This window comes from Musa acuminata, chromosome BXJ1-8, assembly GCF_036884655.1.
Source record: "Musa acuminata AAA Group cultivar baxijiao chromosome BXJ1-8, Cavendish_Baxijiao_AAA, whole genome shotgun sequence".
NCBI classification, from domain to species: Eukaryota; Viridiplantae; Streptophyta; class Magnoliopsida; order Zingiberales; family Musaceae; genus Musa; species Musa acuminata.
Genome location: NC_088334.1, coordinates 46,447,141 through 46,466,044, shown reverse-complemented (window position 1 = coordinate 46,466,044; position 18,904 = coordinate 46,447,141). Strand labels below are relative to the sequence as shown.

At 40.9% G+C, this 18,904-nt stretch overlaps 4 protein-coding genes across 5 annotated transcripts; 2 read left to right on the top strand and 2 right to left on the bottom strand.

Moving 5' to 3' along the window:
* Nucleotides 1-2: 2 nt before the first annotated feature.
* On the bottom strand, nt 3-3,752 carry LOC135588251 (uncharacterized). 2 transcript variants are annotated; one of them, XM_065080300.1, is made up of 4 exons: nt 3,629-3,752; nt 3,347-3,468; nt 681-739; nt 3-580 (listed from the first exon to the last, which is right to left on the bottom strand). In XM_065080300.1, the coding sequence occupies exons 2-4, from the start codon at nt 3,464-3,466 to the stop codon at nt 238-240; spliced, it is 522 nt and encodes a 173-aa protein (XP_064936372.1). In that variant the 5' UTR covers nt 3,467-3,468; nt 3,629-3,752; the 3' UTR covers nt 3-237. The 2 variants fall into 2 exon arrangements, with proteins under 2 accessions (XP_064936372.1, XP_064936371.1); XM_065080299.1 differs by having other exon boundaries at nt 3,587-3,745.
* A 1,054-nt stretch (nt 3,753-4,806) lies between these two features.
* On the bottom strand, nt 4,807-11,276 carry LOC103996301 (uncharacterized). Its single transcript, XM_009417193.3, has 8 exons — nt 11,096-11,276; nt 8,814-8,898; nt 8,658-8,726; nt 6,614-6,726; nt 6,155-6,266; nt 5,945-6,088; nt 5,231-5,405; nt 4,807-5,159 (listed from the first exon to the last, which is right to left on the bottom strand). Exons 1-8 carry the CDS (start codon nt 11,145-11,147, stop codon nt 5,034-5,036), a joined length of 876 nt encoding a protein of 291 aa, XP_009415468.2. The 5' UTR covers nt 11,148-11,276; the 3' UTR covers nt 4,807-5,033.
* A 1,761-nt stretch (nt 11,277-13,037) lies between these two features.
* LOC103996302 (uncharacterized) lies at nt 13,038-13,967 on the top strand. The gene has a single exon (XM_009417195.3). The coding sequence runs from the start codon at nt 13,247-13,249 to the stop codon at nt 13,817-13,819; it is 573 nt and encodes a 190-aa protein (XP_009415470.1). The 5' UTR covers nt 13,038-13,246; the 3' UTR covers nt 13,820-13,967.
* A 1,662-nt stretch (nt 13,968-15,629) lies between these two features.
* On the top strand, nt 15,630-17,925 carry LOC135680413 (U-box domain-containing protein 16-like). The gene has a single exon (XM_065194293.1). It carries the CDS (start codon nt 15,630-15,632, stop codon nt 17,754-17,756), a length of 2,127 nt encoding a protein of 708 aa, XP_065050365.1. The 3' UTR covers nt 17,757-17,925.
* Nucleotides 17,926-18,904: the final 979 nt, after the last annotated feature.

The following is an 18,904-nucleotide window of genomic DNA, read 5'->3' as shown; positions in this document are numbered from 1 at the left end:
GATACTCTTGAGAAGTTTTGTTAATGAATGAGCTTAAATATATCCAATGTCGACTGCCAGTATTATGTTTACGACTAAAACACACATGAGAAGTTGAATTCAATCAGAGGGAGTCATCCCTCTTTACCTTATGTATGAAGTCCTACTCCCAACTCTCCATACTGCTATTACCTAACCAACACTAGCCTCAAATGAAATGAAATGAAACTACAAGGACCAGACGTAATATCCGGTGCCTCACTTCCTCTTCTTGGCAGGTGGCTGAGGAAGCTCCTCATCCTCTTCATCGTCTTCGTCTTCCTCACCCTCCTCCTCCTCGTCTTCATCATCGTCATCATCATCATCATCGTCGTCGTCGTCGTCGTCATCCTCTTCGCTTCCTCCTCCACCGTTGCCCTCAGGGTCATCAGCTTCTTCGTCCCCCTCGTTCTCATTTTCCTCACCGGAGAAATCATCTTCGCCTCCATCATCCTGATCATCTCCATCCTCGTTGTTGTCATCCTCATCATCATTATCATCATCTGAGTCACCATCATCCTTGTTCTCCGATACAACTTCTTGTTTATCGCCTCGAAGTAACCTACAAAGAAAAGCAAAGAGTAAGAGCCTTTAGAACAATCTTAACCGACTATAACGGTGAAACAGCCAGTTGAGTAACACGGAAGGCAAGCATAATGTACCTGTAAACCCCTTCATACCCTTCATCCAGTGGCCCAGTTTGACTTGACAAAGATCCAACCTAAAACAGTTCAATTTTTAGTGGGAACAGAAGAAAGTTAATTTGTATGAAGGAAATATAGAATTCATATTTGAACAACTAATTTGTTCCATTTTGATGATAACTAGTTTGTATGAATCACGGTCGATAGAAAAGAAAGGCAGGAAAAGATTATCAACAAAATTTTAAGAATTTGGCCACATATACTGTCCTGTGACCATTGAATCAGCCATCCGCTAATAAATTCAGACACATGAGCTTGTAAAAAACATAAAAACAACCATTTCAAGAAAACTACTAATGCGGCTCATGTCCCACACTCGTCAGACTAAAGGCTAAAATGCAAATATTGACCATAAATTGCATCGGATATATGATTTATATTATCACGTTAGTAAGGGATGCAGAACAAAGTCACATGGATTTCGATGGATGCAATAAATAAGAACAAAAAAGAAATATGAAACATCTGGCGGATGAAATTATAAACCCCAACATGTGGAGAGTAAGAAAACCCAAGCTGCAACTAACAACCATAAGTAGCAGTCTCTTCCTGCAGTTCAATTCATGGCAATAACTAATTGGATCATGAGCATTGCATGACATTTACTATGAAATTAGATATTGGATGCACAAAATAGAAAAATATAACAGCCATAGAAGAAGAAAAAATTCTGTAAGTAGTAAGCTCCTCAGATAGTATGCACAGAATTAAAAAACACCAACTCATACAACCCACCAGCTTAAAATCCAGGAACTAACTTTAGAAGGACAAAACACCTAATTTTAGAAGCTTAATAAAAAACCTGATGTTAGAAACCCCTACAAATATACTTAAACCCTTTTACAATCCTAGAGCAGGTTGTTGTATTGGATGTCTTTGTTGGCCACACTGTGTGCGAGTCTCAGAGAGAGAGAGAGAGAGAGAGAGATATTATTATTCTATTCTCTATCTGGACTTTCGTTTCAACTTTTTTTTTGTTTGGTTTTCCTATCACTTTCCAGCAAATCCAAAACTTACGGTACTGCAGCAAAGTTTCTGATCACCTCAAGCCCATGAGATCAAAACTGGGTTCTATGGCATTTGGACATTGAACGAAACATCCCAATTTGACACCACCATATACACATCAGATATTCTCTCTCTCATGAAAGCTGTTAAATGAGTTTTCCAATCTAAAGAAAGCAACCCCCCATTATTATGTACCTGTTCCTAGAGAGATACATGGACAAAGACCAACTTTCTCACACACATAGAACTAAAACAGCTTCTTGATGTCTACTCACTTCTTCATCTTTGCCAACATCTTATCATACTCTAATGCCTATAATATAAGTGGGAAATGTCAACTGTGAAATAAGAGGAGAAAACAGAGAAGTGTTAAGATCAAAAACCTCACATCAACCCTATAACTGATACAGAAGTAATGAATATGGCCAACGATAGAACTTAAAGTATACCATAATGCAAATTTAGATCAAACAGAAAGCTAAATGTGACTTCAAAATAGAGGAAGCAAGAAATCATAAAGATCTTGATGAGGACAAACATAGCTAATTCCAATTTTGGCATAAAATAGGAAGGCAACTAGTTCAAGATATTAAGAACTTTTTTAATTGACTATAACAAGCACTTATAGCCAAAAACAACTCCAAGCCCATAACAAGGTTTGTGCACTCCTCAATTACAATGTGGTTTCTTGTTTTTTCTTTGTTATTTTGGGTACTGCTATCTACACTAAAACCGACAAACATGCATTATCATGTGCACTGTACATAAGACGAGTAACAAGATTGAAAATAAGCGCTACTAAAGTAACAAACATAACGAGGATGAAAATAAAAAAAAAGGGTGGAACAGGGCATCCTTCACTTCAAAGCCTAGCTTCAGGAGTTAAAGCAGAAAAGAAAATGAGAAGTAATTGTGGAAAAATCTCGAGAACCTAATTCTCAGGGGGAAAAAGAGATTCAACCACCTACGAAAACTAAGATATCATGGAGTGGTGTAACTCATAAAACACATAAGGCCCTAATTCTGCTCAAGTATGTCCGCAAACTTACATATTAACATATCTCTATATTCCACCACATGTAAAAGCTATCAAAAAAAGAGCAAAGCAATCTCTCAGCCCATCCAACCATATAACTGCCACCAATGTGAGAAAACCCATCGCTCTTCCAAAGATCCGGAGACTGGATGATAAAGTGAACAAATCTGAAAGCAGGCTATACATGAATAGAGGAAAAGAGGACAGAAAATATTTTAACCAGTAAAGCCCAAAATTATAGATATCCTCTTAAGCTACTTGCAAACAGTCCAAAATCGCTTTTTTATGCCAACAACAATCCATGCAGTAACACACCAGAAAAAGGTAACAATCTCCCGACAAATACAACTAAAAACCAACTAATGCCGTAGATCAACATGCCAAAGGCGCATGCTCAGACCATTAACTTAAAGAAATCAGACAATTAAGCGCCGAGATAAGCTAAAAAATCCTCCCTGCTTATGTAGCTCAACACTAAGGAAAGCACTGTAGCCACTCCAATCATCATATAGTCAACTTTAGTAGGCTGCTAACAAAGAACGAAAGCAGGAAGGAAAATAAAGAGGGAGAGCATCCAAACCTCCAGAAGAAGCAAAAGGAGAGACCTTTCCGCAGCCAAAACAATCTCCACCACGAGCAATTCCATTATGGAGCAGAGAGCTGAACCTCCACCACTCTCGGTTTGGCACAACGCCTCCATATCTACAAGCCAGGTACCGAAATCCATAAGCACCAGCGAGAAAAAGCAGCGGAAAAGAAGGATTTAACCGAGGTCGTAGAAGAGAAGAAAGGAAGAGGAGGTGGAGGAGAAGAATCACACCCAGGTCGAAGAGAAGAAGAGGGAGCGGGGAGATAGAGAGACCAGTTTCAACGCGCTGCTACAGCGCAAGATCTCTATCAGGGTTTCTTCGAGCTACCCCTCTCGAGAAACGCAGAAAACCATTGACAAAGGTTTTGGGCGCTCAGGGTTTCGGCCGGGATCCTTTCCATGCCATCGTACGATCCAGGGATCTATCCGTATATGTGTCATGTTGGGAGTGAGGATCCTGTGAACAGACGGCTTCCAGGTGGAATTGTAAATTTTTTACGAAAGATACATATGGAGAAGATCCCAGATACTTTAGGGTTTTGGTCCGCGACGCGGATTCGGCATTATGGGAGTGTGGCTGGCGCCGCCTGTCAATTGTGGGATAGATTTGGATGGATTACAACGACCTCCCACCCGTATCTAACTGGGGACTACAAGAAAGTTGTGGAAATCTATTTCTCACGCCTCCATTTTTGATATTTTCTAAATTTGACAAATAAAAATAATCGTAAATTTTAAATAAAATGCACAAGTTTTTTTTTTTCTTCTCGATTTTCTATACATATTTATTTCCTTCAGGACAATACGGTGTTATCATATGGATGAATTATCTGTATTTTGGGCTTTTGTTTGAATGAAATAGAACTTCTATTTAGATTTTTTTTTTCTTTTTACTATTTAGCTTTATAACAAAATAATAGATGTAATATTAACTTCGCCCTATTTGTGTTAACATTAAGTAAGTAATTTGATACACATAATAGTTATGTGCATCGAATCATTTTGGAGCATGAACCAATCGATCCATCTATTCGATCAGTTTTGTTAAAACATGAGAATGGGTTCTTTGGATAATCAGCATGAACCGATGGATTTAAATAAAGTTTATTGGATTTTATGATATAGTCAAGATTATTCAAACCGACATCCGTTAAAACCTTTATTAATGTTCATGCTAAGGATATTTATGTTAATTTTAAATTATTTATTAGGGGATAAAAAGAAAGCACTTCTCCTTCTTTTTAAGTGTCTTATCCTTTCCTATTCAATTTTTATCATATAAATGCATAATTATTATTTTTAGAAAATCAAAAAAATTATTACATCTAATGGTATATAAATAACACTATCGCTCGTGCAATAATATGCTAATCAAATCAACTCATTGTTTGTTTGAACAATCGAAACATCTTTTCATAAAAGGAATAATGGGATTCCTAAAGGCATCTATATACAGTGAGCCCTTTTGCTATTAGTGTAACCCAAACATGAAGAAATGAACTCAGGCATTCGATTACATTATAAGTTAGGGTCAATTACCAACCACAACTAACAACTGCTAACTAAAAGCAAATCTAACATTTACTTCATGTAAGCAAAGCTAAAGCAAAGTGGACAGACCAATGCAAACTTGGCTTAAATAGAAGCAAGGAAACAAAAGGTCAGAAGCATTGCTGCATCAACTCTCCATCTTCGCAGCGGCTGAAGCGTAGCTGACACTGTAGTCCCGCTTGCTCTTGCACTGGCTGGATTGCTCATATTGCAGGAAATCAATTTTGATCTTTGTGGAGCAGTTCTTTAACATCTGAACAAAAGATCATGTAGAGGTTGTCATTAGACTAGAAAATAAGAAGAGAGAAGAAATATGACTCTTACATGGAGGAAAACAGTAATAGGGCGGCGCCCGCAGATGGTATTTCCATATTGCTGTAGATACCCTTTGAACACATTAGCATCCCCGGTCTCTATGATATCCATGCCCATATGGTCCAGGACCTCAATGGATTTGTAGATGGTACCATGCTTCGCATCATAGTGTGTGTAATTGAACCTAATAGGCAATCAAGGCAGGAGATAAGTATAAACCCATTTGTAATCATCACTAAATTCTCTAACCCAGATGATTCATCATCGTAATCAATGATATAGTGCAGAGAGACTTCATTTATTTTACCCAAAAATTCATCAAAGTTTAGAGCTGATAGGTTTGCAACAAATTTTATCCAAAACATGACACAATACAGACAACCCTTCTAGCTTTCTCAAAACCTACATGAGCCTTTTAGCTTCCTCAGCTTTTCTGATCATCTGTTCTATTATTAATATTGTAATCCAATCGTGGTCTTTCTGCATGACACACCCTAGAAATTTTCCAATCCAAGCTTATCTGAAAGTTCCTGGCTGTTTCAAGATGAAGCCATTCTTCAACACAGAATTAAATTAAGACAGTATCAGATCTAAAACAAACAAATACTGTCTTGGACATTAGCTACTTACAAGACCAAAGATGTTGCTAATTATTCAGAACATAGAAAAGATAAATGAAACCGATAAGTGACAAATTATCACAATAGAAGTACATTGGTATACCTAGATCCCCAGTGGCAGAAATCCGATGATACTGAGAAAAAATTTTTACGGTCATCGACGTACTTGGCAAGCAGTCGACCGTACATGGATTCATTTTCTGCATTAATGGCACCAACCAAAATAGGTACAACTTTAACAGGATAACTGCATTTAAAAAAGAGTGAATCAGTAACACGTCATGAGATGGATCTAAATATGTGATATACTTACCCATTAAATACTTTAGCAAGATAAGGCAAATGCATCTCCATGCTATGTTCTGCTTCATCAACATGAAGATCCATGAGTTCAAACTTTCCAGTAGCCTGGAGCTCATCATTGACTAGGAACAACAAAAGATAGTAGACACTATTAATTTTGGATTGGCCACTGGAAAGCTGATAATAGAAAAGAGGGGTAAACATGCCATATTCCATATATAAACTCCAAGGAGATTCATCCAAAGCACTTATTTGTTATATGGTACTAATATAAAGTACAAAAGACCACCTATTTTGAAGTATTAAGTTTGCAATAAGGTACATTGTTTGATAGAACTAAAGTGATCTTCCAGATTATTTGATGCATTTATTCAGACGAAGCTCTTCAAGCAGGTTGAGGAATGTTTGAAAATTCATAAAACTAACATGGTAAAGAGTTAAATGTTCTCTTCAGTCAAATATGATGTACCTTCCAAATCAACCGGCAAGTCACCCAAAGGTGTCCTGTATATAGTGGCTCTTGTAAGGGCACACTTAGGAGTGTAATAATGGTGTGAAGGACCAAGTAGAAATACTCGTGAACTGGAATGGCAGATTTAGTGTCAATTAGTCAAAGGTAAAATGCAACAACACTGCAATAGAACTCAAAATAACACAATCTTCAGATGTTGCAAGTCTGCATAGTAACATAGATGTGGACAATGACTAAGAAAATCTTAATGAGAATGGGCATATAAGTGGCATTCTTTTCCTCTCTTTAAGAGCTACTAAAAGAAGAAATCAAATTTTAACAAAAGCTTCGCAACACAAGTGTTCAAACAATGCATAATTAGCCACGATTTGTAAACCATATTGCGACTCCCTCAAGGGGAGTTCAGCACCATTTCAAACTCTGTCAATGTGCCACAAACATAATAAATACATGACATTCTCACAAGTGAATTTTTTGACCATTTTACATGTCTCAGTGCCTTAGTTCAACCATGTCATTCCAGTGCAAGTTTTGCTCATTATCATTACAGATAAGCTTCTATTCCGCAGAAAGAAGATAAAAATCAAATTACATCTAAACAACAACTGAGAAGAACAGAAATTTTAGTAGTGTTGAAAGCTAAGGCTGTGGCAATAGTGGTAAAGGAATAAGCCACGATATTATCATCATCCACATAAATCCTTTCTTCTGCCCACTTTGGCTCTGTTCTCTGCTGTAGGACAGCAGACAAACATTTTTAAAGGTACACGATATACCATATGCAATTCCTTTAACTATCCTTCATCGTCACTAATAGAAGTGGCACTTCCAAGTTCTGACATTGAAGAATGGGCACAAAAACAACATGCAGACACAACATGATAACATGCTCATCAACACAGTATATCTCAGAGACATAGGACAAAAAGGATAGCCATGTGAAAATTTTACTTATTAAGGTATGTTTTGTGTAATTTAAATAAACATCTAGAAGACAATTCACATGCATGGTAAGACCAAATAGGACATGGTTCTGAGATCTGGGTTGTCAAGAAAAAATGCCTACTCCAAGAACACAGGTCTTACAGGAAAAGGTTAAAATGATGCAATACTCTTTTTGGCTTGTAAACCATGCATAGGCCCATCATCTCTTGGAATTTGAGAGTATTGCTGAAGTCGCTATGCATAGATTGTCTGTGTATCCAGACTGGTGAAATGCGTAGTAAAAACCCTTTATTGGAAAAACCTTTACTTCTTAAGGCTTAGATGAAGTGTTCTTTCATTTATCGACCATCTAGTGTCATGGTCTAGGAACAGTGCTATTGTTTAAAATTCAAGGCAACTTCAGGCTACCCTCAAAATTTGTATACAAGTTTCCACCAAACATGTACCCCGCACATAATAAGACCAAGGAAATCTTTGTAAAGAACATGTTTTCAAATCCTTAGACAGTTTGGGATATTATATAGAATGTCAATAGAAGTACTGGATATTGTGCAGTTTGGACACAACTATGATATGTTATCAGTTTTACCAAAAAGAAGTATGTCATTTAGGTCCCTAGGCAAGACTGAGTTATACCCATTGGCTAAGTCTAACCTTGACCAAGCACTAAAGATCTTGGAAAGCTTAGACAAGGTGTTTTCTGGACCATCGAGTATTTCTCTCAATGGCATTTAACTACTAGGTCTTACAAAATGAAAATGGCATCAGAATCTTTAACAGAGAAATATGTCACTATAATTCATTAGGACTATAATACTTGTAGAAGATGCAGTTCCTCAATGTATGTAGAAACAAGTAACTAAAAGATCAAAACATAGGGCCACAATATTTCTTCTTAGATAACTTTATTCTTGCAAAGTCTTAAATGATGTTAAATGTATTCAGCCAATTTTGATCTTAGGACTTAATCAATAATACCACACATAGATTAAATGCCAAGGTAGAGATGTATCTATCTTCAGCTTTATGAACAATAAAAATATTTGAATGTCCAAGCAACATGGATCATGGAAAGGGAAAGCACCATTCAACTCACATGCTTGCAGGGTCAATGTTAGCAAATGCAAATGCTGCACAACGACCCGAATATGAGTATCCAGCATGCCTGCATTTGTAACACATAAAGTCGATAAAAGAATCAAACCAAAATGTGATTACATTATCAAGATCTACAAAACATATACTGACTTACGGGGCAATGATGCCTCTAACATTAGAAGACTTGGTCAGCCCAGTTGCTTTAAGCCACCCATCAAGTTCCTCATCCAATTTGCTGGCTGGAAAATCAGGATCTCATCAGAAGAGAAAATTCTTCTTGTGAATAATTTCTTTGTTGTGATAAGCTCCAATTTAACTGTAAATTTTTTATTTACTTTGTTTTTTCTTTCCTCCATCTAAAGATGCTTTATCAAAGGCAAAGAATTTTAAAAAAGCTTAGCTTAAAATTTTTGCATAAGAATTCAGGGAGGCACAATATAGAAAATTTAAAAAAATCATAAACTACTCATCATAGGAGTAAATTATCCTTTCTACTAAGAAATTTCTCAAGGTTCTTTTGAATTAAGCAATTGAATCATAACCAGAAAAAAAAACCTTTGTCAGGTTATGCTTACTTGTTCACCAAATGAAAGAGCAAACCTGCAAACAATAGAAAATAGTCTTGGCTGTAACTGAGTCCATTGTCATTTAAGCCTTAGTTATGAAATACAATTCTGATTTATTGTTTAGCCCTGCAGAAGACTTTAAATAGCTTATCTTCTTGGATGTACCTAATTGGCTTTGTACAAGAAAAGAAAATTTTGCATTGCAACAGGAGGACTTCTTTTGTCTCAAAACCAAACTTATCATCACACATTTGTCAGTTTTCTTAAAAAGATACGGTATCGAATGAACACAATTTCTGATGCAAATGCTGAAATTTGCAATTTTTTAAAACTAATATCACAGGAACAGAATATCTTTCTAAACAAAACTTAACAGACTTTGTTGGCATAACATCCGATTGAATCTCTAAGAATCTAGTTTGTATTACAAGGTATATGTTCAATGTTCAGAAAGATCTTATTGAAGTGCTTGATGGAAGGATTACATTTGGAAGCATATATTTCAACAGGCATGCTTATTATCGAATTTGTTGCTGCAGTGCATTGTTTTATTCATTTATTTATTTGTTAATCAGACATTTTCAGATCTTCCCATTAGTAGAAGTTTTTTATGTTCTCTATTGTAGTTTGATAATTTGTCATTTTTTTAAAGAACAAAGCTACATGAGAAATAATGCATCAACACTTTATCGGAGTAAAACATCAAGCATGTTGACCATTCAACCACATTAATACATCTTAAACATGTTCTTTTTTACTAAAAATCAATTGAACCAATTGAAAAATTACAGTAGATAGTCTTAAGTTGGCAACTGTCATATGAGTTAATACATCACGGAAAATATTCATAACAGCACCTTTTCAGGCCTTTCTTTTCAATTCTTAGGTTATTTTCGCTTCAACTAAGTGCAATTCTAGTTGAAGGCAAGTTGTGCCAAGGAACATCAAGATATACCGATCTAAGGCAAAATTAAAAAAGAAATTGTGAAGCTTAAATTACACTTCAAGTTGCTTTTGATCCTCAACATTATCTTAGCTACTCTGCTACCTTTCTAATTATTGGAAGTTGAAACAGTGCCCCACACATTTCTTAGTACAAACTGACTAATTTTCTTAATAACATTTTCTCTTCTTTTTTTTTTTCCAATTCTCACAGGTATCAATCATCCTCCTCATGGTAAATAATCCTTGACCAGCATCTAATTTCCTCAAACCACAATTCATCCTTTCTCCATTTTTTATCATAAGGTTATCCTCCAATTTAGTGCGACATTTTGCCCATTAATAAAGTTTCATCCAATCAATTATCATTCCAAGAATCATTCAGAAAGTTGGATCCTTTGAGACAAAGGCTGGTGAATCAAAAGTCCATGACAAGCGAACCATACATAGTTTGGCTACTGAAAGACTTCACATTGGCGGATAAATTGCCAATAAATTTCAGGTATTTTATCATTCTACATATTTTCAATTTATATAACCTCCAGTACAGTTAGAGGCATCGAAATATCAAATCCACCCCATAATCCCAATTCGCTGCTAAAAGACATTAATCAGACACTCTTATCATTAGAATCCCGATCAAATCTATGCACCACTCGTTCTCTCCAACATAATATTCCAACCAAAGAATTTAAAGAACCAACTAATGTCAACAAAAGTATTCAAAACACAGCCAATTGAATTACACTTCAGATTCCATGTCCACCTATACAGCAAAACAATCTCTCCCACATTAAAATCTAAAATTTCCATTTGGCGATCCAAATACTATCAGAAACGACGCAAACACACATCAAAATAATACACGACTGTCTAAAAGTTGAATCATAGATACTCTTCTCGCGGGTACAACGGATTGAGAACTCACCATTGCCGGTGTACCAAGACCCAGCGTGAGCATCTCTCCTAACCCTCTCCATCGAATCGCTCCACGAACGAAGATGAACCACCAGCCTGAGCCGAAAGATAAGTCTATGAGAGAACCCAGAAAGGATACGTAGGGCAAAGGGAACGATTGAGAGAGGATCGATCGATCGACTTAAATAGGTGTGAGTGGAGGGGAGGGAGAAGTCGAAGCGGAATACGATCAGAAACCCATTGGTCGAGGTTACCGCGTGACGGATCCGGTGTAATACCCTCTTGAAACTTGTAGTTAGAGCTGTGTTGGATGCGAAGAGATTCTGTAGATCAACGGTCATTATTGAAAACGGATACCTGCGTGCCGATAACCCAGCGGAAGTACAGGATTTTTTGTTAGATCATGTATAACTAGCATTTCTTTTAAATACCCGCTCGCCTACCTGTTCCACGAATGGAGGTGACGTGGGCCCCCAAAGACCTAATGTGGGGACCTCGATCATACTATTAAATTAGGTTTGGTAGAAAGCGTGGGTTCAACCCGAACTACGTCGAACTTATTAGTGACACTAAAACAGCACAATGTAAAGTAATTTTTATTCACAGCAATATTTTTACCTTTTACTAATGTTATTAAGAATTTATCGGTTTTATATTTCTAGTAATTTTTTTTGCTGAATTTTGTGGCATGTCAAATATCTATATATTCCTACGATTGCGTCTCACAATATATGCAATTTTCTTAGTATATTTGAATTTTATTTTCTTAGTTCATATAAGTATAAGCTTTGAACCTTCTTTATGTATTAGTTAATTCATTACAAAAATTTCATATGAAATTAGGCTAATGTTGTATTACAAGTTATATTAACTATTTGATGAGATTATACTCATTCAAATATACTCTGTGCTTAGTGTGTTAGGTGTTAGGGTTGGTATGTATTTTTATTAAAAATATAAATCGAAATTTCCTAAAAATAATGGTTGGTAGCTCTACAAATAAATATGATCTCGGAGTTATAATGAGAAAATTTATTAAAAATCATAGATTAAAATTATTTTTAAATGAATAAAAATTTCATTCGAATAGTCATATCCTTTCATTGGAATATATATATATATATATATATATATATATATATATATATATATATATATATATATATATATATTCACCCTAATTTAGAGTGTTACTATTGCAAGAAGTGATTGTTGTATCTTAAGAGATGATTGCCACTAACTGGCAAGAACCAATACTAGGAAAAATAGTCCAACTCTTATCTTGATCAAATTCTTTTTTATCTGACCTAAATTTTTCTTTCAGGTTAATCATTTTCTTTTGATCAAATTATTTTGAACAGAGATTATACTGATATTTTAGGTTCTTCTGTGATAAATATACTGATATCTATATATTCGACGCCAAATTCTGCAATAATTGAGAATGGGACCTCGGAACACTTTGGTATCCTGAGTGATGCATCAACTGCAACTCTGTTTGTCTACATTCTATGCCAAGCCAATCTTGTCACGGGTGCAAGGAAGAAGAGAACATGGGCAGGCATGAGAAGCATCTGCCATGGAGTTGCTGTCTGCTTCCTTTCCTCGTTGCAAGGCAACACTGGTGTCCCTTTCATCGCAACACTCTCCTTCTCTCATGCCGTGATTGCAGCTTCGGTCCCATCATTCTCTTTTCCTTGGGGCAGTTTTGCCGAGCTCTTATGAGCAGCATAAACAATGAAACAAAGTTGCAGTCAATGTTGTCTTGCACTTTAAACCTCCTGCTATGATTGATACACTGCCGTGTTGGGGAAACTGAAGCATCACAGGATTAAAGCTTAAGCTAGTAGGGATAGTATGACCAACATCATCATGCAGCTTCAATTCATGTGGGGTCATTATTCTCATGTAGTTTTCTTCGTCTAACCTTCATGATGGAGAGCTCACTGATGTGTTCGAGGACAAACGAGGCACATGAAGAGATTCTGAGTCTTGTGTCTTCATGGAGGGGTAATGCATGCTTCCACTGCATGTGAATTCAAAGAAACCAAATCGGATGAGCCCACCAGCTTGACTGCAGAAGAGCTCCACACTTCCACCCCTCCTCTGCTTCCCTATAAAGCCATTAGCAGCAGTTGAATCCGCAGAGAAGCACGGAATCATGGACTGGCACTCCTGGCTCGCCAAGTCCAGCCTTGAGCCATCGCTGGCTTACGAGTATGGCCTCCTGTTCATGGACAACGAGCTGGAGGAGGAGGATATAGCCTACTTCGACCATGACTTCCTCCAGAGCATGGGCATATCCGTGGCGAAGCACAGGTTGGAGATCCTGAAACTAGCCAAGAACGACGGCAGGGCGACGCCGGTCCCTGTCGCCAAGCTCGCTGCCGTAATCAGCAAGTCCAAGAACTGCCTCACGAGGTATGTCCGCGCGATGGGCTGCACTAACGGTCCCGCGATCTTGGTCGTGGCCAACGCCACGTACGGCGACCGCTGGAGCGGGGCCGCGATGAGGAGGAAGGCGAAGCTGGCGCTACTGAAGCAGGGCAGGCTGATGATCGCCGACCGCGGCATGAGCGTCGCCGCCGATCTGCCGTCTCGATCCCACAGCGCTAGCCCGATGGTTCGCGGCTGTCATGGCAACAGCAACGCCGCTGCTGATGACGGTTACCGGGGGCCTGCAGTCGGAGCCATGAGGTGGGACTCCATGTTCGACAACTTGAAGCCCACATGAGAGACCCTGTGCTGCGCGTGAGCTTCACCTTGTTTCATTTGATTCAGAAGACTGTACGAGCTTCATCTTTGTACAGTCTATGTTTTCTTCTTTTCTTTTCCTGTCAAGTGTGAGCTCCCATGGAAATATAACATACGAAATTACAGACCGATTTGTGTAAATAGATCGAGGAAATGATGCTTTTGTTTCACCTTCAATGTTTGTGTTAGTGTCAATATCTTTACGTTGTGGCCTTGGGGCTAATACGGCGGGTTCGGGTCCGAATGATTGGAGATTTTCCTAAACAACCCTTGAGACTGCTGAGATAGTTGATCGTGGTGGTCCGATCGTGATGGGATCACTGTTTTCTCCAGGAGGGGACCCCTCACCTGGGCCTTCGGTGGGAGGCACTTCGTCTTCGTCCCTATACATAGGTCGGGTCGGAAGAGCTCAGCCCAACCCCTCCGACGATCAAGTTAGTCGATAGTCTCAGGGGTTTTTTTTTTTTCCCTCCTCCTCTTCATTCCAAACGTGAGGGTTTTTATAGGAAATGTCACCATTTCCTGATGTACCCGCTTGTAAAGAGCAGGGTCATACCTGGGATAATGTCTAACACTGACATTGGCATTGCGTGAAGGATCGAGCTTCTGCAGGATGATGACATGCCTCAGTCGACGTTTTGATTTGCTTCAATTAGACGTTGTCAGGTTAGACCAAGGCAAGACGAGCCCCACAACTACTCGATCTATGTGACCTAGGAGAAGTCACCCGATAGCCGATGACGTTAGTTTATGTCCATCATTATTATTATCCTCATCAATTTGGTCATCGAGACTAAGCAAAACAACCGTTCATATGTGTCTGAATTGGATTGCGTCAGAGACGTGCAGCCAAGGGATTAGATTGCAGCAGCTCGAGAGGATGGAGACGTGCGAACCACTCGACCACATCCCCTTTCTCGACCGGCCCCTGTTCCCTCATTAATTTAAATGCCATATCTTCCTGTTCCATTTTAGCTGCATGCATGATAGATCTGCTCATCTCAAGGCTCCAGATTCTATCTACGTAGGATGAATCCAGAGCCAGAGAATAAACCATGGACGGCTAGCTAACACAGGTACAGAGAACATGGCCACACATGGAAACTGCTCCGCAAGTTGATAGCATACACATCTTCCCAACTCTCGCAAGTTATTTTTGTGCTGGCGGAGTTGAATTCCTCCCCTGTTCTTAAGAGACCTCCTCCGTCCTCCGTCCTCCGTCCTCCGTTCATTCATCCCCACCACCAAGGCTCTGTCGTGCTGCATGTGGCCACGATTTCGGTTCCAAGTCTATGGAACAAAGTATTCAAATCGATTTTATTGGGCTGTGGAAATTAAGTACTAAAAAGGTTGAAGACCTTCCCCCATCTGTCTCGGAACGCTGGAGAAGCTGTGATGGGGTTCGACATACCGTGATTTGCGCGTGGGAGCCCCACTCGGACCCAACGAATCAAGACACGATACCAACCAATGAGACACCTTTTCACTGTGAATTAATATCATTTTACAGTTTTATGTCTTTAGAAAGATATAATTAATTATTGGTTAGAGGAAAAAAAAGAATAATTGGCACTCGGCGATTAGACGGTTGGGTGGCGTAAATCGGACATCCATATTTTGCTGCAATAAAACAGAAAGAAACAGAAAAGAAAGCGGCGCATTCGTCTCCTCTGCATCTCCCCAGCTCAGACCCAGCCATGGACGCGACGACACCAGCACACACGGTTACGAAGCAGCAGCAGCAGAGGAAGAAGCCAACCAACATATAAGAAACCCTCCCCTCACCATCGATGGCACCCAATCCCGTCCCCATGGCCGTCTCCCCCTCTCGTCGGCCCCTTCCTCGTCCCTCGTCGTCGCCTCCTTCCCCGCCCGACCCAGATCCCGACCTCCTCCGCCACCTTCTCCAGCTCTCCCGTGACGTCTCCCCGTCACCGCCCCCATCGTGGCACGCCTCGCTCCGCGTCGGTCACAACTTCTCCTCCGTCCCCCGCAACTTCAAACAGCTTTCTCTTCTCTTCGAGGAGCTCCTTCAGCACACGCGAGGCTGCGACTTTGCGATGCCGCGCTCGGCTTCGCTCTGCTTTCGCGAGATGTTTCTTGTCTTCCACCGTGTCAAGGCACTCTTTCACGACAGCTCCGGCCGCAGCCGCGCCTTCCACCTCTTCCGGGCCGAGCGCCTCGCCGCCGAGCTCCACGAGCAAGTCGTCGACCTCGCCACCCTGCTTGACATCCTCCCGTTGGCGGAGCTTCCGGTCTCTGAGGACGTGAGGGACCTCGTCCGCCTCCTCCTCCGCCAGTTCCGCCGCTCCTCCACCGCCGTCGAACCCGCCGCTCTCTCCCTCCGCCGGGACGTCCTCGAGCTCATCGCTGAAATCGAGAGAGGGGCGGTACCTGATCGGGACGCGCTGCAGGGGATCTTCCAGCGGCTCGGCCTCGATGATTCCAGGAGCTGCGGCCGTGAGATCGACCGCCTCGAGCGCGATATCGGTGATTGCGCCGCCGACCATAGGTGGGCGCCCGTCATGGTGGCGCTCGCTGGGATCCTCCGCTACGCCAAGTGCGTCCTCTTCGGCGCCTCGATTCCGAGGTCTGACTCTTCTGCCGCCGCAGGCGGTAAACAATCGTCCTCGGCGTTGGAGAACATCACGGTGCCGGCGGACTTCCGGTGCCCAATCTCGCTGGACCTGATGCGGGACCCGGTGGTGGTGGCCACCGGGCAGACGTACGACCGAGAGCCCATTGTCCGGTGGATCGGCTCCGGACACGCCACCTGCCCCAAGTCCGGCCAGCCGCTCGCCCACCTCGAGCTCGTCCCCAACCGCGCCCTGAAGAACCTTATAGCCCGGTGGTGCCACGACAACAACGTCCCCTTCGACGCATCTGATCGTAACGTCACCGCTACCGTCACAAGCAACAACAAGAAGCCTGCCGATCGCGACATTACCACCCCAGCCGGAACGAACAAGGCGGCGCTGGAAGCGGCGAGGATGACGGCGTCCTTCCTCGTGGGAGAGCTCGCAGCGGCGCCGTCGACGGAGGCCGCGAACCGCGTCGTCCACGAGCTCCGGTTGCTGGCTAAGCACGGGTCCGACAACCGCGCATTTGTGGCGGAAGCCGGCGCGATCCCCCTCCTCCTCCCGCTACTCCGGTCGGACGACACGGGGCTCCAACTCAACGCCGTAACGGCGCTGCTCAACCTGTCGATCATGGAGGCCAACAAGCGGCGCATCATGCACACGGACGGCGCCGTCGACCTCTTCGTCCACATCCTGGCGAAGGGCGCCACGTGGCAGGCGAAGGAGAACGCCGCCGCCACCGTGTTCAGCCTCACCACCGTGCACTCCTACCGGCGGCGGCTCGGGCGGCACCCGCGCGTCGTGGAGTTGCTGCTGCAGATGGCACGGGCGGGCCCCGCCAACGCGAAGAAGGACGCGATGGCGGCCATCATGGGACTCGCCGGGGACCGCGAGAACACTGGGCGGCTGGTGGAGGCCGGGGTCGTGCGAGTGGCGCTGGAGGTCTCCGGGGAGCCGGAGGCGGCGGAGGAGGCCGTGGCAGTGTTGGCTGCGGTGGCGAAGAAGGGAGGAGCAGAGGCGGTGGCGGAAGCGGAGGGGGCGGTGGCGAGGCTGGTGGGTGTGCTTCGACGGGGGTCGGACTGGGCGAGGGAGAGCGCGGCGGCGGCGCTGGTTGAGGTGTGCCGGCAGTCGGGCGCGGAGGTGGTGGCGGAGCTAGTGGCAGTGCCGGGAATCGAGTGGGTGATATGGGAGCTGATGGAGGCGGGGACGGAGCGCGCGAGGCGAAAGGCGGCGGCGCTGGCGCGTATATGCCGGAGGTGGGCGGCAGCGGTGGAGGCGGAACGAACGGCCAGATACTCGGAGATGAGCATACCCGCGTCGTCCACCACCGTCTCATGATCGAAAGATGGAAGCAAATTCCAGTTGTCTTCGTCGGTGTACAGTCAGGATTAGTTAGTTAGTTCTTCTGCTGAGAATCGGACGGTCGTGATTCTTTCTCATCAACTGTGCATAACTGAGTGATTTATATTTCTTTTAATTTATGATACCGACAATAATACTCTTACCACTGAATTGTGCCCATTTGCATGTCTTTGGACGAACCCATAAAAACGAGCATTATTCGAAAAATGGCAGTGTTTTCATGTCATGTTATGGGTGATTTCTTTATATTATTATTATTTTCTTATTTTCATCTTTTTCGATCTAATATAATTGAGCCAATTGATTCACTTGAATCTATTCAACCTAATTCAACATTTGAAATATATATACATATATACATACATATATATATATATACTTATATTAATAAAACTAAGCATATACAATTTATGTTGAAAACCCAAAAATATAAATACTATAGAAATAACAAAATAAATATCATATTATTGCTTAAATAATATTATTTAATTTAACATTTTAAATAAAACAATAAAATTGTCAAAAAAAAATCATTTGATGGTTATAAAATAAATTTTGGTGGTTTTAGAAAAAGCTTAAAACTTAAAATGTCATTGATTTCATCTCATTCAAGATTGAAATAGTGTCGAATTGATTTTCTATAACAAGTAGTCTCTCATTTCATAGATCTCATGCCTAAAAACCTTTCATATACTTATAAATAGTTTTGAAATAAAGTTTAATTTCTCTTTCAAAATTATCATAACTTAAGTCATATGAAACTTAGAATACCTAAATTCATGTGAAGCTCTTGGAGATGTTAATGAGATTTTAACTTGATTTTGTTGATATTCTTATTAATATTGACTTATCTTATTTAAAATTAGTTAGTATAGTCAAAATGAGGGGTTTAAGCATGAAATTGGTTGATATCATTAAATGGAAACTATACATAATTATTGCTTCTTCTTTTTTTAATTTTCTTGTTTTAATTATCTATTTAAATATTAGTTAAACATATTAATATTTTAACATTTGACATGCCACACATCGAGTTTAGTTAATATCTAAAATTTTATTGATTATTTTATTCTAATTTAATAAATAATCTTATATTTTATAATCAATTATATGATTTTTATTTT